This window comes from Panulirus ornatus, chromosome 30 (assembly GCF_036320965.1).
Source record: "Panulirus ornatus isolate Po-2019 chromosome 30, ASM3632096v1, whole genome shotgun sequence".
NCBI lineage: Eukaryota > Metazoa > Arthropoda > Malacostraca > Decapoda > Palinuridae > Panulirus > Panulirus ornatus.
This window is the reverse complement of record NC_092253.1, coordinates 11,939,735-11,964,417: the sequence shown is the minus strand read 5'-3', so window position 1 is coordinate 11,964,417 and position 24,683 is coordinate 11,939,735. Positions and strand designations below refer to the sequence as shown.

General features: G+C 39.9%; 2 protein-coding genes across 2 annotated transcripts in view; one reads left to right on the top strand and one right to left on the bottom strand.

Moving 5' to 3' along the window:
- LOC139758244 (probable glutamate receptor) overlaps positions 1-1,978 on the top strand; it is a 30,436-nt gene extending 28,458 nt beyond the window's left edge. The window contains exons 10-11 of the mRNA XM_071679455.1: positions 369-498; positions 635-1,978. Of these exons, the coding sequence (XP_071535556.1) occupies positions 369-498; positions 635-724 (220 nt within the window). The 3' untranslated portion in view covers positions 725-1,978. The remainder of the gene's footprint in view (positions 1-368; positions 499-634) is intronic.
- LOC139758274 (probable glutamate receptor) overlaps positions 1-24,683 on the bottom strand; it is a 355,157-nt gene that overhangs the window by 263,875 nt on the left and 66,599 nt on the right. The window lies entirely within an intron of this gene.

Sequence of the window (24,683 nt, the reverse complement as noted above, 5' to 3'; positions counted from 1 at the left end):
TATATATATATATATATATATATATATATATATATATATATATATAACTTTCCAACTTTTCATTGCTTGTGTATGTGTGTGTGTGTGTGTGTGTGTGTGTGTGTGTGTGTGTGTGTGTGTGTGTGTGTGTGTGTGTGTGTGTGCGTGTTTGTGTGTGTGTGAGATTACTATTCTTTTTTTATCGAGTGAGTTTTGCAGTAGTGTTGTACCGTTTTCTTTAATTGTTACCTCACGGAAGCGTTTCCGTTAATGTACACAGACAAGCAACACAAATTGACTGATAAGCATACTTTAATATGTAAGTACCTTAGATGTACATAAATACTTTCATTTAGTTAGGTCTTAACATAAAGAATTATAATCTTTAGCATTGTTGATATAATGGAGGTTGGACTCTACGACCAGTGGCTGAAGCAAGGTGTCCCAAATTCGACTTCTTGTCATCACCTTCCAACCAAGATCACAGTCAGCACTTCCCTCGCTCTGTCCAACTCCTGGGTAAGGCTCATATGCAGCTGTGCTGAGAATCTCCATTCGCTTCAGAGAAAACTATATATATTTTAGCATCAATTCAAAACATAATGCTTTTCAATTATTCCCTGGGACTTGCGTATATCATCTTTTTCTTTTACAGGGTATGTTTGTGGTGATCGTTGCCGGACACACTCTCGGTGTACTCCTTCTGTGTCTTGAAATATTTGTTGCGCGCATTCTCAAGTTTTAGGAATTTCCTCTTCATTTCCCTGTGATTCCATAACGTGCACGTCCCAACCGGAAACACAAGTGCTTCTTTTTGCAAGATGTGTAAGTGGTGTGGAGTGAATTCCACTTTAATTCCCCTAAGGCCAAACCAGTTACAAGTATAATCGCTCTAAACCAGCCACATCAATAGGTTGGGTAGATGTTAATTTCGTTACGCCAATCCCTCAAAGCATCAGATTAATCTTCCCTTGGTTTTGACCTTCTATGTTGTATGTATTAGCCCCATCTGATGGTAAGTTATCAGATGTTTCCTGCATAAACTTCTATGGAGTCTCGTCTTTATGTACCCTTACCTCTAGAAGCAACCAGTTGCATTGTCGGCCATATACAGTTTACCCATCAAGTCATGTCTAGACTATATACACCAAGATCAACGTGAAATGTTTACATCTTACCTTGACATTATAGATAGCCAGCTGTGTTCGAGGAAACCTTTGTAAATAGTCTCTCCTTTGTGCTACAGGTAGGCATGATATTATCGAACAAGTACAATGTGATCACTGTTAGATATGCAGGTACAGCCTAAACACAACTATATTTGTGCTTTTACTCCATTTACTTATGGCCAGGTGTGTGAGCCAACATATCTATTCTACCCCTCAGTCTACATGCAAGCAGAAGGTATACAGAGCAATTACTGTATTTTGAACGCCGTTTTTCGAGCAGAATGAAGTTATGTAGAAAAACGTGTCACTTGATTAATATTTCAAGTGAATTAACTCCACAAGTTCTATACGGTAACGTCCACTCTTCCCATAGATATCAAAAGAGGAAAGAGTGTATTACGGCTCAACGTATGTAGTTATATGTTTCACTGACAAACAAAAAGCAACTGTGGCCATCAGCGTTTTCGGTTCAACATACATTTTGCAAGCGGAGTAGTAAAAGTATTGGCGTAGTCGTAAATACAAGCAAAGCAGTAAATTTGAAAATCAACAAAACCTGCTTGGTATGTACTTTATATTTAGATATGTACATCCATCCTGTGTAGACAAACATATGTACTGTAACTTGAACGTTACGAGGGAGGTGCAGAATTTTAGATAAGCAACAAATGTTAGTATCTAAGGGTAAACGAAAGGGATACTGGGTCAAGTGATATCCAGAAATTCTGATCCAAGAGTAAAATCTTGTAACGTAAGACAAACATTTGGAGATTTAGAAATCAGTATGTAATATATTTTGTCCGTGAAGAATAAATGTGGTCGCAATAATCGCTAATCATTTCATTAATCCTAAGTTTCTAAATCTTTGATAAACTTACTCTTCCCTCCTTGTATTTTAACTTTTTAAAAGTGGAAAGAGAAGAAGGAGTCACGCGGGGAGTGCTAATCCCACTCAAAGGCTCAGATTGGGGTGTCTAAATATGTGTGGATGTAACCAAGATGAGAAAAAAGGAGAGATAGGTAGTATATTTGAGGAAAGGAACCTGGATGTTTTGGCTCTGAGCGAAACGAAGCTCAGGGGTAAAGGGGAAGAGTGGTTTGGCAATGTCTTGGGAGTAAAGTCAGGGGTTGGTGAGAGGACAAGAGCAAGGGAAGGAGTAGCACTACTCTTGAATCAGGAGTTGTGGGAGTATGTGGTAGAATGTAAGAAGGTAAATTCTAGATTGATATGGGTAAAACTGAAAGTTGGTTGAGAGAGATAGGTGATTATTGGTGAATAATGCACCTGGGCATGAGAAAAAAGATCATGAGAGGCAAGTGTTTTGGGAGCAGCTGAATGAGTGTGTTAGTGGTTTTGATGCACAAGACCGGGTTATAGTGAAGGGTGATTTGAATGGAAAGGTGAGTAATGTGGCAGTTGAGTGAATAATTGGTATACATGGAGTGTTCAGTGTTGTAAATAGGAAATGGTGAAGAGCTTGTAAATTTATGTGCAGAAAAAGGATTGGTGATTGGGAATACCTGGTTTAAAAAGAGAGATATACATAAGTATACGTATGTAAGTAGGAGAGATGGCCAGAGAGCGTTATTGGATTACGTGTTAATTGATAGACGCACGAAAGAGAGACTTTTGGATGTCAATGTGCTGAGAGGTGCAGCTGGAGGGATGTCTGATCATTATCTTGTGGAGGTGAAGGTGAAGATTTGTGGGGGTTTTCAGAAAAGAAGAGAGAATGTTGGGGTGAAAAGAGTGGTGAGAGTAAGTGAGCTTGGGAAGGAGACTTGTGTGAGGAAGTACCAGGAGAGACTGAGTACAGAATGGAAAAAGGTGAGAAGAAAGGAGGTAAGGGGAGTGGGGGAGGACTGGGATGTATTTAGGGAAGCAGTGATGGCTTGTGCAAAAGATGCTTGTGGCATGAGAAGCGTGGGAGGTGGGTTGATTAGAAAAGGTAGTGAGTGGTGGGATGAAAAAGTGAGATTATTAGTGAAAGAGAAGAGAGAGGCATTTGGACGATTTTTGCAGGGAAAAAATGCAAATGAGTGGGAGAGGTATAAAAGAAAGAGGCAGGAGGTCAAGAGAAAGGTTCAAGAGGTGAAAAAGAGGGCAAATGAGAATTGGGGTGAGAGAGTATCATTAAAGTATCATTATCAGGGAGAATAAAAAGATGTTTTGGAAGAAAGTAAATAAAGTGCGTAAGACAAGGGAGCAAATGGGAACTTCAGTGAAGGGGGCTAATGGGGAGGTGATAACGAGTAGTGGTGATGTGAGAAGGAGATGGAGTGAGTATTTTGAAGGTATGTTGAATGTGTTTGATGATAGAGTGGCAGATATAGGGTATTTTGGTCGAGGTGGTGTGCAAAGTGAGAGGGTTGGGGAAAATGATTCGGTAAATAGAGAAGAGGTAGTAAAAGCTTTACGGAAGATGAAAGCCGGCAAGGCAGCAGGTTTGGATGGTATTGCAGTGAAATTTATTAAAAAAGGGGGTGACTGTATTGTTGACTGGTTGGTAAGGTTATTTAATGTATGTGTGATTCATGGTGAGGTGCCTGAGGATTGGCGGAATGCTTGCATAGTGCCATTGTACAAAGGCAAAGGGGATAAGAGTGAGTTCTCAAATTACAGAGGTATAAGTCTGTTGAGTATTCCTGGTAAATCATATGAGAGGGTATTGATTGAGAGGGTGAAGGCATGTACAGAGCATCAGATTGGGGAAGAGCAGTGTGGTTTCAGAAGTGGTAGGGGATGTGTGGATCAGGTATTTGCTTTGAAGAATGTATGTGAGAAATACTTAGAAAAGCAAATGGATTTGTATGTAGCATTTATGGATCTGGAGAAGGCATATGATAGAGTTGATAGAGATGCTCTATGGAAGGTTTTAAGAATAAATGGCGTGGGAGGCAAGTTGTTAGAAGCAGTGAAAAGTTTTTATCGTGGATGTAAGACATTTGTACGTGTAGGAAGAGAAGAAAGTTATTGGTTCTCAGTGAATGTAGGTTTACGGCAGGGGTGTGTGATGTCTCCATGTTTATTTAATTTCTTTATGGATGGGGTTGTTCGGGAGGTGAATGCAAGAGTTTTGGAAAGAGGTGCAAGTATGCAGTCTGTTGTGGATGAGAGAGCTTGGGAAGTGAGTCAGTTGTTGTTCGCTGATTATACAGCGCTGGTGGCTGATTCATGTAAGAAACTGCAGAAGTTGGTGACTGAGTTTGGTAAAGTGTGTGAAAGAAGAAAGTTAAGAGTAAATGTGAATAAGAGCAAGGTTATTAGGTACAGTAGGGTCGAGGGTCAAGTCAATTGGGAGGTAAGTTTGAATGAAGAAAAACTGGAGGAAGTAAAGTGTTTTGGATATCTGGGAGTGGATCTGGCAGCGGATGGAACCATGGAAGCGGAAATGAATCATTGGGTGGGGGAGGGGGCGAAAATTCTTGGAGCCTTGAAGAATGTTTAGAAGTCGAGAACATTATCTCGGAAAGCAAAAATGGGTATGTTTGAAGGAATAGTGGTTCCAAAAATGTTGTATGGTTGCTAGGCGTGGGCTATGGATAGAGTTGTTCGCAGGTAGTGGTGATCTGAGGAGATGGAGTGAGTATTGTGAAGGTTTGTTGAACTTGTTTGATGATAGAGTGGCAGATATAGGGTGTTTTGGTCGAGGTGGTGTGCAAAGTGAGAGGGTTGGGGAGAATGATTTGGTGATTAAGGAAGAGGTAACAAAAGCTTTGAGGAAGATGAAAACCGGCAAGGCAGCGGGTTTGGATAGTATTGCAGTGAAATCTATCAAAAAAGGGGGTGACTGTATTGTTGACTGGTTGGTAAGGTTATTTGATGTATGTATGACTCATGGTGAGGTGCCTGAGGATTGGCTGAGTGCTTGCATATTGCCATTGTACAAAAGCAAAGGGATAAAAGTGAGTGATCAAATCACAGAGCTTTAAGTCTGATGGGTATTCCTGGGAAATTATATGGGAGGGTATTGATTGAGATGGTGAAGGCATGTACAGAGCATCAGATTGGGAAAGAGCAATGTGGTTTCAGAAGTGGTAGAGGATGTGTGGATCATGTCCTTACTTTGAAGAATGTACGTGAAAAATAATTAGAAATAAGAAATGGATTTGTATTTAGCATTTATGGATCTGGAGAAGGCATATGATAGAGTTAATAGAGATGCTCTATTGAAGGTATTGAGAATATAAGCTGTGGGAGGCGAGTTGTTAGAAGCAGTGAAAAGTCTTTATCGAGGATGTAAGGCATGTGTAGGAGTAGGAAGAGAGGAAAGTGATTGGTTCTCAGTGGATGTTGGTTTGCGGCAGGGGTGTGTGATGTCTCCATGGTTGTTTAATTTGTTTATGGATGGGGCTGGTAGGGAGGTGAATGCAAGCAATTTAGAAAGAGGGGCAAGTATGCAGTCTGTTGTGGATAAGAGAGCTTGGGGAGTGAGTCAGTTGTTGTTCGCTGATGATACATCGCTGGTGGCTGATTCTTGTGAGAAACTGCAGAATCTGGTGACTGAGTTTGGTAAAGTGTTTGAGTGAAAGAAGAAAGCTGAGAGTAAATGTTCATAAGAACTAGATTATTAGGTACAGTAGGGTTGAGGGACAAGTCAATTGGGAGGTAAGTTTGAGAGGAGAAAAACTGGAGGAAGTTAAGTGTCTTAGATAGCTGGGAGTGGATTTGGCAGCGGATGGAACCATGGAAGGGGAAGTGAATCATAGGGTGGGAGAGAGGGCGAAAGTTCTGGGAGCGTTGGAAAATGTGTGGAAGTCGAGAACGTTATGTTCGAAAGCAAAAAAGGGTATGTTTGAGGGAACAGTGGTTCCAACAATGTTATATGGTTGCGAGGCGTGGGCTATAGATAGAGTTGTGTGGACGAGGGTGGATGTCCTGGAAATGAGATGTTTGAGAACAATATATGGCGTAAGGTAGTTTGATCGAGTAAGTAATGAACGGGTAAGAGAGGTGTATGGTAATAAAAAGAGTGTGGTTGAGAGAGCAGAACAGGGTGTTTTTAAATGGTTTGGTCACATGGAGAGAAGGAGTGAGGAAAGATTGACAAAGGGGATATATGTGTCAGAGGCAGAGGGGACGAGGAGAGGTGGGAGACCCAATTGGAGGTGGAAAGAAGGAGTGAAAAAAATTTAGAGTGATCGGGGCCTGAACATGCAGGAGGGTGAAAGGCGTGCAAGGAATATAGTGAATTGGAACGATGTTGTATACCGGGGTCGCTATGCTGTCAGTGAATTGAACCAAGGCGTGTGAAACGTCTGGGGTAAAGCATGGAAAGTTTAGTGGGTCCTGGATGTGGTTTCGGTGCATTATACATGACAGCTAGAGACTGAGTGTAAACGAGTATGGCCTTTGTTGTCTTTACCTAGCGCTACCTGGCGCACATACGTGGGGAGGGGGTTTTCATTTCATGTGTGGCGGGTGGCGACGGAAATGAATAAGGGCAGACAGTATGAATTATGTATATGTGCATATATGTATGTATCTCTGTGTGTATATATGTGTATATGTTGAGATGTATATATATGTATATATGCTTGTTTGGACGTGTATGTATATACATGTGTATGTGTGTGTGTTGGGCCATTCTTTCGTCTGATTTCTTGCGCTACCTCGCTAATGCGGGATACAGAGATAAAGTATAGTAAATAAGTATAAATAAATAAATGAATATACATATATATATATATATATATATATATATATATATATATATATATATATATATATATATATATATATATATATATATATAGCGTTACGAGCAGAGTACTGAGCCTTTGAGGGAACATCCTCGCTTGGTCACCTTATCTGTTCCTTCTTTTGGAAAATGAAAAATAATATTCCTAAGTTTTTACCTTGCTTCTCTCTAGATATTTGTGAAATTGATCGTTATCATACCGGAACGTAATAGTCATGGGTTAAGCCTCTCTGGCTCTTGTGTTTTACTATGAATTAATCACCGGCCTGCTAGCTCGCGAGGCGTGGTCAATGAACCTCATATAAACAGAATCGCGAGTAGAAGGTGTTGTAGTTGCTTCCTTACCGTCCCAGATACTTCACTGGGGCTCTCTCCCGAACCCTTGAATCGTCCTGTGGCTGATATCACGAAACAGTTGGTCAGTGTTCGTTAGTGCTATGCTATTTTTGTGGGTGTTGCTATATATAAAATTCTTTGCCTTTGAAGGTATATATATATATATATATATATATATATATATATATATATATATATATATATATATATATATATATATATATATATATATATATATATATATATATATATATATATATATATATATATATATATATATATATATATATATATATATATATATATATATATATATATAGGGTGTTTTAGTCGAGGTGGTGTGCAAAGTGAGAGGGTTAGGGAAAATGATTTGGTAAACAGAGAAGAGGTAGTAAAAGCTTTGCGGAAGATGAAAGCCGGCAAGGCAGCAGGTTTGGATGGTATTGCAGTGGAATTTATTAAAAAAGGGGGTGACTGTATTGTTGACTGGTTGGTAAGGTTATCTAATGTATGTATGACTCATGGTGAGGTGCCTGAGGGTTGGCGGAATGCGTGCATAGTGCCATTGTACAAAGGCAAAGGGGATAAGAGTGAGTGCTCAAATTACAGAGGTATAAGTTTGTTGAGTATTCCTGGTAAATTATATGGGAGGGTATTGATTGAGAGGGTGAAGGCATGTACAGAGGATCAGATTGGGGAAGAGCAGTGTGGTTTCAGAAGTGGTAGAGGATGTGTGGATCAGGTGTTTCCTTTGAAGGGAAAGTATGTGAGAAATACTTAGAAAAGCAAATGGATTTGTATGTAGCATTTATGGATCTGGAGAAGGATATGATAGAGTTTATAGAGATGCTCTTGTGGAAGGTTTTTAAGAATTATGGTGTGGGAGGCAAATTTTAGAAGCGTGAAAAGTTTTTTTCGAGGATGTAAGGCATGTTCGTGTAGGAAGAGAGGAAAATGATTGGTTCTCAGTGAATGTTGGTTTGCGACAGGGGTTTTGTGATGTCTCCATGGTTTTTTAATTTTTTTATGGATGGGGTTTTTAGGGAGGGGGAATGCAAGAATTTGGAAAAAAGGGGGGAAAATATGAAAATCTGTTGTGGATAAAAGAGCTTGGGAAATTGAGTCAGGGTTTTTGTTCGCTGATGATACGCGTGGTGGCTGAATTTTCTTTTTGAGAAACTGCAGAATTTGGGGACTGAGTTTTGGGAAAATGTTTGGGGAAAGAAGAAAGTTAAAAGTTAAAAGTTCAAAGGAAAGGTTATTAGGTACAGTAGGGTTGGGGGGTCAAGTCAATTGGGGGGTAAGTTTGAGGGGGAGAAAAACTGGAGGAAATAAAGTGTTTTAGATACTGGGAGTGGATTGGCAAACGGATGGAAAACCCGGGGAAAGGGGGAAATGAATCATAGGGTGGGGGAGGGGGCGAAAGTTCTGGGGGCGTCAGCGGGTTTGGATAGTATTGCAGTGAAATCTATCAAAAAAGGGGGTGACTGTATTGTTGACTGGTTGGTAAGGTTATTTGATGTATGTATGACTCATGGTGAGGTGCCTGAGGATTGGCGGAGTGCTTGCATATTGCCATTGTACAAAAGCAAAGGGATAAAAGTGAGTGATCAAATCACAGAGCTTTAAGTCTGATGGGTATTCCTGGGAAATTATATGGGAGGGTATTGATTGAGATGGTGAAGGCATGTACAGAGCATCAGATTGGGAAAGAGCAATGTGGTTTCAGAAGTGGTAGAGGATGTGTGGATCATGTCCTTACTTTGAAGAATGTACGTGAAAAATAATTAGAAATAAGAAATGGATTTGTATTTAGCATTTATGGATCTGGAGAAGGCATATGATAGAGTTAATAGAGATGCTCTATTGAAGGTATTGAGAATATAAGCTGTGGGAGGCGAGTTGTTAGAAGCAGTGAAAAGTCTTTATCGAGGATGTAAGGCATGTGTAGGAGTAGGAAGAGAGGAAAGTGATTGGTTCTCAGTGGATGTTGGTTTGCGGCAGGGGTGTGTGATGTCTCCATGGTTGTTTAATTTGTTTATGGATGGGGCTGGTAGGGAGGTGAATGCAAGCAATTTAGAAAGAGGGGCAAGTATGCAGTCTGTTGTGGATAAGAGAGCTTGGGGAGTGAGTCAGTTGTTGTTCGCTGATGATACATCGCTGGTGGCTGATTCTTGTGAGAAACTGCAGAATCTGGTGACTGAGTTTGGTAAAGTGTTTGAGTGAAAGAAGAAAGCTGAGAGTAAATGTTCATAAGAACTAGATTATTAGGTACAGTAGGGTTGAGGGACAAGTCAATTGGGAGGTAAGTTTGAGAGGAGAAAAACTGGAGGAAGTTAAGTGTCTTAGATAGCTGGGAGTGGATTTGGCAGCGGATGGAACCATGGAAGGGGAAGTGAATCATAGGGTGGGAGAGAGGGCGAAAGTTCTGGGAGCGTTGGAAAATGTGTGGAAGTCGAGAACGTTATGTTCGAAAGCAAAAAAGGGTATGTTTGAGGGAACAGTGGTTCCAACAATGTTATATGGTTGCGAGGCGTGGGCTATAGATAGAGTTGTGTGGACGAGGGTGGATGTCCTGGAAATGAGATGTTTGAGAACAATATATGGCGTAAGGTAGTTTGATCGAGTAAGTAATGAACGGGTAAGAGAGGTGTATGGTAATAAAAAGAGTGTGGTTGAGAGAGCAGAACAGGGTGTTTTTAAATGGTTTGGTCACATGGAGAGAAGGAGTGAGGAAAGATTGACAAAGGGGATATATGTGTCAGAGGCAGAGGGGACGAGGAGAGGTGGGAGACCCAATTGGAGGTGGAAAGAAGGAGTGAAAAAAATTTAGAGTGATCGGGGCCTGAACATGCAGGAGGGTGAAAGGCGTGCAAGGAATATAGTGAATTGGAACGATGTTGTATACCGGGGTCGCTATGCTGTCAGTGAATTGAACCAAGGCGTGTGAAACGTCTGGGGTAAAGCATGGAAAGTTTAGTGGGTCCTGGATGTGGTTTCGGTGCATTATACATGACAGCTAGAGACTGAGTGTAAACGAGTATGGCCTTTGTTGTCTTTACCTAGCGCTACCTGGCGCACATACGTGGGGAGGGGGTTTTCATTTCATGTGTGGCGGGTGGCGACGGAAATGAATAAGGGCAGACAGTATGAATTATGTATATGTGCATATATGTATGTATCTCTGTGTGTATATATGTGTATATGTTGAGATGTATATATATGTATATATGCTTGTTTGGACGTGTATGTATATACATGTGTATGTGTGTGTGTTGGGCCATTCTTTCGTCTGATTTCTTGCGCTACCTCGCTAATGCGGGATACAGAGATAAAGTATAGTAAATAAGTATAAATAAATAAATGAATATACATATATATATATATATATATATATATATATATATATATATATATATATATATATATATATATATATATATATATATATATATATATATATATAGCGTTACGAGCAGAGTACTGAGCCTTTGAGGGAACATCCTCGCTTGGTCACCTTATCTGTTCCTTCTTTTGGAAAATGAAAAATAATATTCCTAAGTTTTTACCTTGCTTCTCTCTAGATATTTGTGAAATTGATCGTTATCATACCGGAACGTAATAGTCATGGGTTAAGCCTCTCTGGCTCTTGTGTTTTACTATGAATTAATCACCGGCCTGCTAGCTCGCGAGGCGTGGTCAATGAACCTCATATAAACAGAATCGCGAGTAGAAGGTGTTGTAGTTGCTTCCTTACCGTCCCAGATACTTCACTGGGGCTCTCTCCCGAACCCTTGAATCGTCCTGTGGCTGATATCACGAAACAGTTGGTCAGTGTTCGTTAGTGCTATGCTATTTTTGTGGGTGTTGCTATATATAAAATTCTTTGCCTTTGAAGGTATATATATATATATATATATATATATATATATATATATATATATATATATATATATATATATATATATATATATATATATATATATATATATATATATATATATATATATATATATATATATATATATATATATATATATATATATATATATATATATATATATAGGGTGTTTTAGTCGAGGTGGTGTGCAAAGTGAGAGGGTTAGGGAAAATGATTTGGTAAACAGAGAAGAGGTAGTAAAAGCTTTGCGGAAGATGAAAGCCGGCAAGGCAGCAGGTTTGGATGGTATTGCAGTGGAATTTATTAAAAAAGGGGGTGACTGTATTGTTGACTGGTTGGTAAGGTTATCTAATGTATGTATGACTCATGGTGAGGTGCCTGAGGGTTGGCGGAATGCGTGCATAGTGCCATTGTACAAAGGCAAAGGGGATAAGAGTGAGTGCTCAAATTACAGAGGTATAAGTTTGTTGAGTATTCCTGGTAAATTATATGGGAGGGTATTGATTGAGAGGGTGAAGGCATGTACAGAGGATCAGATTGGGGAAGAGCAGTGTGGTTTCAGAAGTGGTAGAGGATGTGTGGATCAGGTGTTTCCTTTGAAGAATGTATGTGAGAAATACTTAGAAAAGCAAATGGATTTGTATGTAGCATTTATGGATCTGGAGAAGGCATATGATAGAGTTGATAGAGATGCTCTGTGGAAGGTATTAAGAATATATGGTGTGGGAGGCAAGTTGTTAGAAGCAGTGAAAAGTTTTTATCGAGGATGTAAGGCATGTGTACGTGTAGGAAGAGAGGAAAGTGATTGGTTCTCAGTGAATGTAGGTTTGCGACAGGGGTGTGTGATGTCTCCATGGTTGTTTAATTTTTTTATGGATGGGGTTGTTAGGGAGGTGAATGCAAGAGTTTTGGAAAGAGGGGCAAGTATGAAGTCTGTTGTGGATGAGAGAGCTTGGGAAGTGAGTCAGTTGTTGTTCGCTGATGATACAGCGCTGGTGGCTGATTCATGTGAGAAACTGCAGAAGCTGGTGACTGAGTCTGGTAAAGTGTGTGAAAGAAGAAAGTTAAGAGTGAATGTGAATCAGAGCAAGGTTATTAGGTACAGTAGGGTTGAGGGTCAAGTCAATTGGGAGGTAAGTTTGAATGGAGAAAAACTGGAGGAAGTAAAGTGTTTTAGATATCTGGGAGTGGATCTGGCAGCGGATGGAACCATGGAAGCGGAAGTGAATCATAGGGTGGGGGAGGGGGCGAAAATTCTGGGAGCCTTGAAGAATGTGTGGAAGTCGAGAACATTATCTCGGAAAGCAAAAATGGGTATGTTTGAAGGAATAGTGGTTCCAACAATGTTGTATGGTTGCGAGGCGTGGACTATGGATAGAGTTGTGCGCAGGAGGATGGATGTGCTGGAAATGAGATGTTTGAGGACAATGTGTGGTGTGAGGTGGTTTGATCGAGTAAGTAACGTAAGGGTAAGAGAGATGTGTGGAAATAAAAAGAGCGTGGTTGAGAGAGCAGAAGAGGGTGTTTTGAAATGGTTTGGGCACATGGAGAGAATGAGTGAGGAAAGATTGACCAAGAGGATATATGTGTCGGAGGTGGAGGGAACGAGGAGAAGAGGGAGACCAAATTGGAGGTGGAAAGATGGAGTGAAAAAGATTTTGTGTGATCGGGGCCTGAACATGCAGGAGGGTGAAATGAGGGCAAGGAATAGAGTGAATTGGATCGATGTGGTATACCGGGGTTGACGTGCTGTCAGTGGATTGAATCAAGGCATGTGAAGCGTCTGGGGTAAACCATGGAAAGCTGTGTAGGTATGTATATTTGCGTGTGTGGACGTATGTATATACATGTGTATGGGGGTGGGTTGGGCCATTTCTTTCGTCTGTTTCCTTGCGCTACCTCGCAAACGCGGGGGACAGTGACAAAGCAAAAAAAAAAAAAATATATATATATATATATATATATATATATATATATATATATATATATATATAAATATATATATATATATATATATATATATATATATATATATATAAATATATATATATATATATATATATATATATATATATATATATATAAATATATATATATATATATATATATATATATATATATATATATATATATATATATATATATATATGTATATATATATATATATATTATTTTTTCTTTATTTTCCTTTGTCGCTGTCTCCCGGGTTAGCTAGGTAGCGCAAGGAAACTTACGAAAGAATGGCCCAACCCGCCCACATACACATGTATATACATACACGTCCACACACGCAAATATACATACCTATACATCTCAGTGTACACATATATATACACACACAGACATATACATATATACACATGTGTATAATTCATATTGTCTGCCTTTATTTGTTCCCATCGCCACCTCGCCATACATGGAATAACAACCCCCTCCCCCCTCAAGTGTGCGAGGTAGCGCTAGGAAAGACACCAAAGGCCCCATTCGTTCACACTCAGTCTCTAGCTGTCATGTAATAGTGCACCGAAAACACAACTCCCTTTCCACATCCAGGCCCCACACACTTTCCATGGTTTACCCCAGACGCTTCACATGCCCTGGTTCAATCCACTGACAGCACGTCGACCCCGGTATACCACATCGTTCCAATTTACTCTATTCCTTGCACGACTTTCACCCTCCTGCATGTTCAGGCCCCGATCACACAAAATCTTTTTCACTCCATCTTTCCACCTCCAATTTGGTCTCCCTCTTCTCCTCGTTCCCTCCACCTCCGACACATATATCCTCTTAGTCAATCTTTCCTCACTCATTCTCTCCATGTGACCAAACCATTTCAAAACACCCTCTTCTGCTCTCTCAACCACACTCTTTTTAGTTCCACACATTTCTCTCACCCTTTCATTACTTACTCGATCAAACCACCTCACACCACATATTGTCCTCAAACATCTCATTTCCAGCACATCCACCCTCCCCGCTCACTCTTCTTTAAGTCGCCTTCTACGACACGCAGGGAATGCGCGGGAAGTATTCGAAATATATATATATATATATATATATATATATATATATATATATATATATATATATATATATATATATATATATATATATATATACAGGGGTTGACGTGCTGTCAGTGGATTGAAGCAAGGCATGTGAAGCGTCTGGGGTAAACCATGGAAAGCTGTGTAGGTATGTATATTTTGCGTGTGTGGACGTGTGTATGTACATGTGTATGGGGGGGGGGGGTTGGGCCATTTCTTTCGTCTGTTTCCTTGCGCTACCTCGCAAACGCGGGAGACAGCGACAAAGTATAAAAAAAAAAAAAAAAAAAAAAAAAATATATATATATATATATATATATATATATATGCATCTTTTCTTTCATACTATTCGCCATTTCCCGCCTCAGCGAGGTAGCGTTAAGAACAGAGGACTGGGCCTCTGAGGGAATATCCTCACCCGGCCCCCTTCTCTGTTCCTTCCTTTGGAAAAAAAAGAAAAAATGAGAGGGGAGGATTTCCAGCCCCCCGCTCCCTTCCCTTTTAGTGGGGAGCGGGGGGCCGGAAATATATATATATATATATATATATATATATATATATATATATATATATATATATATATATATATATATATGTGTGTGTGTGTGTGTGTGTGTGTGTGTGTGCGTGTGTGTGATTGTGTGTGTGGTTTTGTTCATCAAACAGTTCTCTTGGAATTGTAGAAAAAATGGGGAAAGTCTGTGATTATTTTCTGACTGTGGTTCTTATATACATATTGCCATGAAAAGTTGCAGAGAGAATTATAAATACTAACAAACGATTTCATCTTTATATGTACTTTTAATGTCTATAAGAAGTGCTGCCCTTGTATTATGGATATGGAGACGCGTGATTTTAAACAAAACTCCCTAAACTCTGGAGACAAAGGTTTTAGAAAATATATATATCTGCTTCACTTTCAGGTTAGCCATGTATCAAGGAAGACCACATAGATATCAAGAATTATGGTATCGAACCCAGATTGTATGGATGTGGTTGAATGGCATTCCAGCCCGAGCCATAGCTCTGGAAACGGGGGTCAGTACGACCACTGTATACAATTGGATTCGAAGATGGCAACAAAAGGGAAGCATAAATGCCAAACAAGAACATGGTCGACTTTCCTCCAGTTTATATCATGTAAAGGATAACTGTTAATGCAGAAAAAATATTTTCAATAAAATCAGATTAAAGCAAAGAAAATTATCAGTTTCTTCCTTGAGTAATGATGTCTTGTATACAAGAGTATTTTATTTCATCTATCTTGTTTATTATACTTAATCGCTGTATCCCGCGTCAGGAAGGTAGCGCTAGGAAACAGGCGAAGAATGGCCCATCCATATATTCGCCATTTCCCGCTAGCGAAGTAGCGTCAAGAACAGAGCCTTAGAGGGAATATCCTTACTTGGTCCCTTTCTCTAGTCCTTCTTTTGGAAAATCAAAAACGAGAGGGAAAGATTTCCAGCCCCTTCACCTTCCCCTTCTAGTCGCATTCTACGACACGCAGGGAATATGTGGGAAGTATTCTTTGTTGCCAGTGCCATGTAAGCGAACATAAAAGAAAAAGTGAATAAAAAGAGAAATATACATAAGTGTAGGTATGTGAGTGGCAGAGATGGTCAAAGGTATTACGCATTGGTTGACAGGCGTGTAGAGAGACTTTTGGATGTTAATATGATGGGAGGGGCCGCTGGAGGGATGTCAGACCACTATCTTGTAGAGGTGAAGGTGAAGATTTGTAGAGGTTTTCAAAAAAGAAGAGAGAATATTGGGGAGAAGAGAGCGGTGAGAGTAAGTGTCCTTGGAAAGGTCACTTGTGTGAGGAAGTACCAGAAGAGATTGAGTGAAGAATAGCAAAAAGTGAGAGCAAATGGCGTGAGGGAAGCAGTGGTTGACATATGCAAGATATGCATGTGGCATGGGAGAGGTAAGAGGTGGGCAGATTAGAAAGCATATTAGTGGTGTTAGGAATAAGTAATGCCCTTTGTGAAAGGGAAAAGAGTGGTGTTTGAACAATACTTGCAAGGAAGGAGTGCAAATGACCGAGAGATAAAAAGAGAAAGTGGCAGGAGCTCAAGAGAGAGGTACAAGAGTTGACAAAAGAGACAAATGAGAGTTGGAGTGTGATATAATCATTAATATTTAGTGAAAATGAAAAGATGTTTTAGACGGAGGTAAATATCGTGTGTAAGACAAGAGAACAAAGTGAAACATCGGTGGAAGGGCCAAGGGGGGAAAGTCATAACAAGGAGTGATGAAGTGAGGTGGAAATGGAGTGAGTATTCTGAGGATTCGTTGAATATGTTTGGTGATAGAGTGGTGGATGTAGGGTGTTTAGGTGGGGGTGCTCGAAGTGAGAGTCTGGGAGAGTCGATTGGTGAAGAGAGAAGAGGTGGTGAAATCCTAGCAGGAGATGAAATCCGGCAAGGCGGCGGGTATTAAAGGACAAAAATCAGATTCTTTATTTATCAACACATCTAGAAAGGGCAGTTTGCCTTCTTTTTCCTATTCTATCTTGAATATGATAGTGGGGTGGATGTTACTTAACTCATTAAGAAAACATCAGAGAGAAGATGTAGTAAAAGCTTTGCGGAAGATGAAAGCCGGCAAGGCAGCAGGTTTGGATGGTATTGCAGTGGAATTTATTAAAAAAGTGGATGACTGTATTATTGACTGGTTGGTAAGGTTATTTAATGTATGTATGACTCATGGTGCAGTGCCTGAGGATTGGCGGAATGCGTGCATAGTGCCATTGTACAAAGGCAAAGGGGATAAGAGTGAGTGCTCAAATTACAGAGGTATAAGTTTGTTGAGTATTCCTGGTAAATTACATGGGAGGGTATTGATTGAGAGGGTGAAGGCATGTACAGAGCATCAGATTGGGGAAGAGCAGTGTGGTTTCAGAAGTGGTAGAGGATGTGTGGATCAGGTGTTTGCTTTGAAGAATGTATGTGAAAAATACTTAGAAAAGCAAATGGATTTGTATGTAGCATTTATGGATCTGGAGAAGGCATATGATAGAGTTAATAGAGATGCTCTGTGGAAGGTATTAAGAATATATGGTGTGGGAGGCAAGTTGTTAGAAGCAGTGAAAAGTTTTTATCGAGGATGTAAGGCATGTGTACGTGTAGGAAGAGAGGAAAGTGATTGGTTCTCAGTGAATGTAGGTTTGCAGCAGGGGTGTGTGATGTCTCCATGGTTGTTTAATTTGTTTATGGATGGGGTTTTTAGGGAGGTGAATGCAAGAGTTTTGGAAAGAGGGGCAAGTATGAAGTCTGTTGGGGATGAGAGAGCTTGGGAAGTGAGTCAGTTGTTGTTCGCTGATGATACAGGGCTGGTGACTGATTCTTGTGAGAAACTGCAGAAGCTGGTGACTGAGTTTGGTAAAGTGTGTGAAAGAAGAAAGTTAAGAGTAAATGTGAATCAGAGCAAGGTTATTAGGTACAGTAGGGTTGAGGGTCAAGTCAATTGGGAGGTAAGTTTGAATGGAGAGAAACTGGAGGAAGTGAAGTGTTTTAGATATCTGGGAGTGGATTTGGCAGCGGATGGAACCATGGAAGCGGAAGTGAATCATAAGGTGGGGGAGGGGGCGAAAATCCTGGGAGCCTTAAAGAATGTGTGGAGGTCGAGAACATTATCTCGGAAAGAAAAATGGGTATGTTTGAAGAAATAGTGGTTCCAACAATGTTGTATGGTTGCGAGGCGTGGGCTATGGATAGACTAGTGCGCAGGAGGGTGGATGTGTTGGAAAACAGATGTTTGAGGACAATATTTGGTGTGAGGTGGTTTGATCGAGTAAGTAATGTAAGGGTAAGAGAGATGTGTGGTAATAAGAGGAGTATATATATATATATATATATATATATATATATATATATATATATATATATATATATATATATATATATATATATATACCTCGCAAACGCGGGAGACAGCGACGAAGTATAAAAAAAAAAAAAAAAGATATATATATATATATATATATATATATATATATATATATATATATATATATATATATATATATATATGTATATATATATATATATATATATATATATATATATATATATATATATATATATATATATATATATATATATATATATATATATATATATATATATATATATATATATATATATATATATATATATATATATATATATATACATATATATATATATATATATATATATATATATATATATATATATTTTCCGTGGGGATAGGGGAGAAAGAATACTTCCCATGCATTCCTCACGTGTTGTAGAAGGCGACTAAAGGGGACGGTAGCGGGGGGCTAGAAACCCTCCCCTCCTTGTATTTTGACTTTCTAAAAGAGGAAACAGAAGAAGGAGTCACGCGGGAAGTGCTCATCCTTCTCGAAGGCTCAGACTGGGGTGTCTAAATGTGTGTGGATGAAACCAAGATGAGAAAAAAGGAGAGATAGGTTTTATGTTTGAGGAAAGGAACCTGGATGTTTTGGGTCTGAGTGAAACGAAGCTCAAGGTTAAGGGAAAGAGTGGTTTAGGAATTTCTTGGGAGTAAAGTCAGGGGTTAGTGCGAGGACAAGAGCATGGGAAGGAGTATCACTACTCCTGAAACAGGAGTTGTGGTAGTATGTGATAGAGTGTAAGAAAGTAAACTCTAGATTGATATGGGTAAAACTGAAAGTTAATGCGGAGAGATGGGTGATTATTGGTGCATATGCACCTGGGCATGAGAAGAAAGATCATGAGAGGCAAGTGTTTTGGGAGCAGCTGAATGAGTGTGTTAGTGGTTTTGATGCACGAGACCGGGTTATAGTGATGGGTGATTTCAATGCAAAGGTGAGTAATGTGGCAGTTGAGGGAATAATTGGTATACATGGGGTGTTCAGTGTTGTAAATGGAAATGGTGAAGAGCCTATAGATTTATATGCTGAAAAAGGACTGGTGATTGGGAATACATGGTTTAAAAAGCGAGATATACATAAGTATAAGTATGTAAGTAGGAGAGATGGCCAGAGAGCGTTATTGGATTACGTGTTAATTGATAGGCGCGCGATAGAGAAACTTTTGGATGTTAATGTGCTGAGAGGTGCAACTGGGATGTCTGATCATTATCTTGTGGAGGCGAAGGTGAAGATTTGTAAAAGTTTTCAGAAAAGAAGAGAGAATGTTGGGTTGAAGAGAATGGTGAGAGTAAGTGAGCTTGGGAAGGAAACTTGTGTGAGGAAGTACTATGAGAGACTGAGTACATAATAGAAAAAGGTGAGAACAAAGGAGGTAAGGGAGTGGTGGAGGAATGGGATGTATTTAGGGAAGCAGTGATGGCTTGCGGAAAAGATGCTTGTGGCATGAGAAGGGTGGGAGGTGGGTTGATTAGAAAGGGTAGTGAGTGGTGGGATGAAGAAGTAAGATTATTAGTGAAAGAGAAGAGAGAGGCATTTGGACGATTTTTGCAGGGAAAAAATGCAAATGAGTGGGAGATGTATAAAAGAAAGAGGCAGGAGGGCAAGAGAAAGGTGGAGGTGAAAAAGAGGGCAAATGAGAGTTGGGGTGAGAGAGTACCATTAAATTCTAGGGAGAATAAAAAGATGTTTTGTAAAGAGGTAAATAAAGTGCGTAAGACAAGGGAACAAACGGGAACTTCAGTGAATGGGGATGTGATAACAAGTAGTGGTGATGTGAGAAGGAGATGGGGTGAGTATTTTGAAGGTTTGTTGAATGTGTTTGATGATAGAGTGGCAGGTATAGGGTGTTTTGGTCGAGGTGGTGTGCAAAGTGAGAGTGTTAGGAAAAATGATTTGGTAAACAGAGAAGAGGTAGTAAAAGCCTTGCGGAAGATGAAAGCTGGTAAGGCAGCGGGTTTGGATGGTATTGCAGTGGAATTTATCAAAAAAGGGGGTGACTGTGTTGTTGATTGGTTGGTAAGGTTATTTAATGTGTGTATGATTCATGGTGAGGTGCCTGAGGATTGGCGGGAATGCGTGCATAGTGCCATTGTACAAAGGCAAAGGGGATAAGAGTGAGTGCTCAAATTACAGAGGTATAAGTTTGTTGAGTATTCCTGATAAATTATATGGGAGGGTATTGATTGAGATGGTGAAGGCATGTACAGAGCATCAGATTGGGGAAGAGCAGTGTGGTTTCAGAAGTGGTAGAGGATGTGTGGATCAGGTGTTTGCTTTGAAGAATGTATGTGAGAAATACTTAGAAAAGCAAATGGATTTGTATGTATCATTTATGGATCTGGAGAAGGCATATGATAGAGTTGATAGAGATGCTCTGTGGAAGGTATTAAGAATATATGGTGTGGGAGGCAAGTTGTTAGAAGCAGTGAAAAGTTTTTATCGAGGATGTAAGGCATGTGTACGTGTAGGAAGAGAGGAAAGTGATTGGTTCTCAGTGAATGTAGGTTTGCGGCAGGGGTGTGTGATGTCTCCATGGTTGTTTAATTTTTTTATGGATGGGGTTGTTAGGGAGGTGAATGCAAGAGTTTTGGAAAGAGGGGCAAGTATGAAGTCTGTTGGAGATGAGAGAGCTTGGGAAGTGAGTCAGTTGTTGTTCGCTGATGATACAGCGCTGGTGACTGATTCTTGTGAGAAACTGCAGAAGCTGGTGACTGAGTTTGGTAAAGTGTGTGAAAGAAGAAAGTTAAGAGTAAATGCGAATAAGAGCAAGGTTATTAGGTACAGTAGGGTTGAGGGTCAAGTCAATTGGGAGGTGAGTTTGAATGGAGAAAAACTGGAGGAAGTGAAGTGTTTTAGATATCTGGGAGTGGATCTGGCAGCGGATGGAACCATGGAAGCGGAAGTGGATCATAGGGTGGGGGAGGGGGCGAATATTCTGAGATCCTTGAAGAATGTGTGGAAGTCGAGAACATTGTCTCGGAAAGCAAAAATGGGTATGTTTGAAGGAATAGTGGTTCCAACAATGTTGTATGGTTGCGAGGCGTGGGCTATGGATAGAGTTGTGCACAGGAGGATGGATGTGCTGGAAAAGAGATGTTTGAGGACAATGTGTGGTGTGAGGTGGTTTGATCGAGTAAGTAACGTAAGGGTAAGAGAGATGTGTGGAAATAAAAAGAGCGTGGTTGAGAGAGCAGAAGAGGGTGTTTTGAAATGGTTTGGGCACATGGAGAGAATGAGTGAGGAAAGATTGACCAAGAGGATATATCTGTCGGAGGTGGAGGGAACGAGGAGAAGAGGGAGACCAAATTGGAGGTGGAAAGATGGAGTGAAAAAGATTTTTGTGGGATCGGGGCCTGAACATGCAGGAGGGTGAAAGGAGGGCAAGGAATAGAGTGAATTGGATCGATGTGGTATACCGGGGTTGACGTGCTGTCAGTGGATTGAATCAAGGCATGTGAAGCGTCTGGGGTAAACCATGGAAAGCTGTGTAGGTATGTATATTTGCGTGTGTGGACGTATGTATATACATGTGTATTGGGGTGGGTTGGGCCATTTCTTTCGTCTGTTTCCTTGCGCTACCTCGCAAACGCGGGAGACAGCGACAAAGTATAATAAAAAAAAAATATATATATATATATATATATATATATATATATATATATATATATATATATATATATATATATATATATATATATATCCATGTATTGGCAGAGAAATCAACGGCAAATCTACCATTCTGTCGCAAATATAACAGAAGATGATGTTGAGGATCCTGGCTTTACTCTCCATCGTGGTTATGTCTCTTTCTCGGATATTCTCACCCGGTAAGTATATCATCACAACACCGAGTAAACAATGAACCAAACTGTAAGTACACCAATGTGACGCTGAGTAAGACCATTAATAGGCTATCAGTGTACCAGGTTGGCACTTAATAAAACCAAATTATTAGACGGTGTATGCAGCACTATGACACTAAGCACAATTGGTGAGACTGTCCGTAAATTGTGTGAGGCAGAATAAAACCATCAGTGAAAGGGTCGGTACACCGGAGTGACACTAAGGAAAACCATCATTCAGACATTCAGTTTACAGGCATAATGCCGTGTAAAACCATCAGTCAGCTTATTAGTACAAAAAGAGTAAGACTATCAGTCAGACAGAAAGTACACTCTTGGAGCTATGGAATCTCTTCTCTGCCTTCCTTATGAAGCTTGTGGTAATCTAGGAGGAGGAGCTGTCTTCTTTGGAATTAGTAAACAAGCGGAGCCATAAGAAGAGCACTACTCCTGACGGTCACCACAGTCACTGAAATTTGGAATAAACCTTTTTGGCAGGTAGTACACCTCTATGGCTTGGGCACATTCCCTGTCCCCGACTTTCAGTCCACCACGGTGAATCTAGCACGTTCTGTCTTTTTGATGGGGCTGTGGGGAGGTTATGGGAGAGCCCATGATTCTAATGCATAGTTACAACTGGGGGCCATCGTCTCTCTTCGTAGTCTTTACGTCAGTAGCGGTTTGGCAGAAGCATTCATTTTAGCAGCCGGTTCGCCACTTGAGCTCCTGGGAAATCTTTCATCATGATGGCCAGACGTTACTAGGACATTGGAAACCCTTCCTGAGGGTATAATCCTAATCGGTACACCGCTGGAGCTGTGGGATGATCCTTGTTCATGATGGTTAATACATCATAAAACCTTTGGCACAAACACGTCTGACTGATTGTCACTACACAAATGGGATACTGGCAATGGTCCAGTATACAGCTTACGCATGTGTTGTGTCTGTTTCCTATGTACTTAGGTAGCTACTGTGACTGAATTATGGGGCTTCTTATATAAAATGACCGTATCTTTCATATAAACTTCTAACTGCAAAGATGGTGTGGAATGAAACATTTTGCACAGTAATTACCTAGATATTGATGAGAAGAAAAGAAGAATTCCATTCCTTCTGTGTAAATCAGAGCCTAAATTTACCATACGAAATGCTATCATATATATATGTTAATGTTTAATTTGCAATCAGTCTTCACTTGATAGTATTTATAATTTCTTTGGGAAAAATAATCTTCTTGAAAGACAATCCGAGTATTTCTTTAGTGTATGCAAGTATTGTGGTTAACACTCAGTTGAACATGACGAGCTGGCTGAGGCAGTTGGCGCCGTGCTGGGAGCAGCGTCACAACCCCACTGCACCGTCATCCTCCTCACAGACGGAACCACTCCACCCTACACTGTCTTCAAGGTAAGTTGTTGAATAAGCCAGTAGTGTTCAGCAACGATACGTTGAGTCTAAACATATCTTACCCTCCAATGCAATTTGGTTTAGGTATGTAGATGATGTTCTTTGTATTTGGCCGACAAATGAAAATTTACAAGCATCTCTCCCTTTACTTAATAATTTAGTACCTTCCATCAACTTTACTGTAGAAATTGAAAATAATGGTATGTTACCATTTTTAGACTGCATCACCAATGGGATGGAAAAACGCTTAAGTTCAGCATTCTGAAAATCCAACCATGTGTGCTCATATAGGAATTATTACTCTGCTCAACATGACAGAATTAAATTATCGTAATTCCAGTCCACAAACCTTAGGGCAATACGTATATGCAATCCAGAGTTTAATGATGAAGAGTTTGAGAGGATATAATTTCTTTGATCCAAGTTAAAGTATCTAAGATCTGTCATTGATAAATCACTTAAAATGGCAAAGAAATCACTTGATAGAGTTAAATCCTAACCCTCCTTGTCACCAAGAACCTTTTAGTTCTCCCTTTCAGTTATAAATCTACATTGCTTCCCATGTTGCTTAAATCCTTTAACGTAAATGTTGTCTTCAGCAACAACAATACTGTAAAGAATATCTTAATCAAGAACTAATTAGAAAGTTCTGCAGTCTGTGTTTATAGATTACCATGTAAAAACTGATATGTTTTATATTAAGGAAACTGGTAAGGATCTTCCTGTCAGTCTTAAGCAACATAAATATATTATAAGAACATGACAAGAAAATAATGCGTGGTTTTATCGTGTAAAGAATTATGGTCATTGTATTGACTGGAGTACTGCCATCTCAGTAATCAAATGTAACTCCTGTTCTACAACAAATAACACTGAATCTTATTTCATTATATATACAAAGAATTGTGATATCAATATTAGTTAAGGTCTATAAGAACTGCTTCATCCATTCATGTCGCTAACCCCCAAACACACACACACCTAAAAACACACAGGAAACAACACCGCTATCTCCCGCTTCAGCGGGGTAGCGCCAGGAAAACAGACAAGAAAAGCCACATTCGTTCACACTCAGTGTCTAGCTGTCATGTATAATGCACCGAAACCACAGCTCCCTATCTACATCCAAGCCCCACATACCTTTCCAGGGTTTACCACCAGACCCTTCACATGCCCTGGTTCAGTCCATTGACAACATGTCGACTCCGGCATACCACATCGTTCCGATTCACCCTATCCCTGGCACACCTCTCGCCCTCATGTATGTTCAGGCCCAGATCGCTCAAAATCTTTTTCACTCCATCCTTCCACCTCTAATTTGGTCTACCACTCCTCCTTGTTCCCTCTACCTCTGACACATATATTCTGTTTGTCAATGTTTCCTCACTCATTC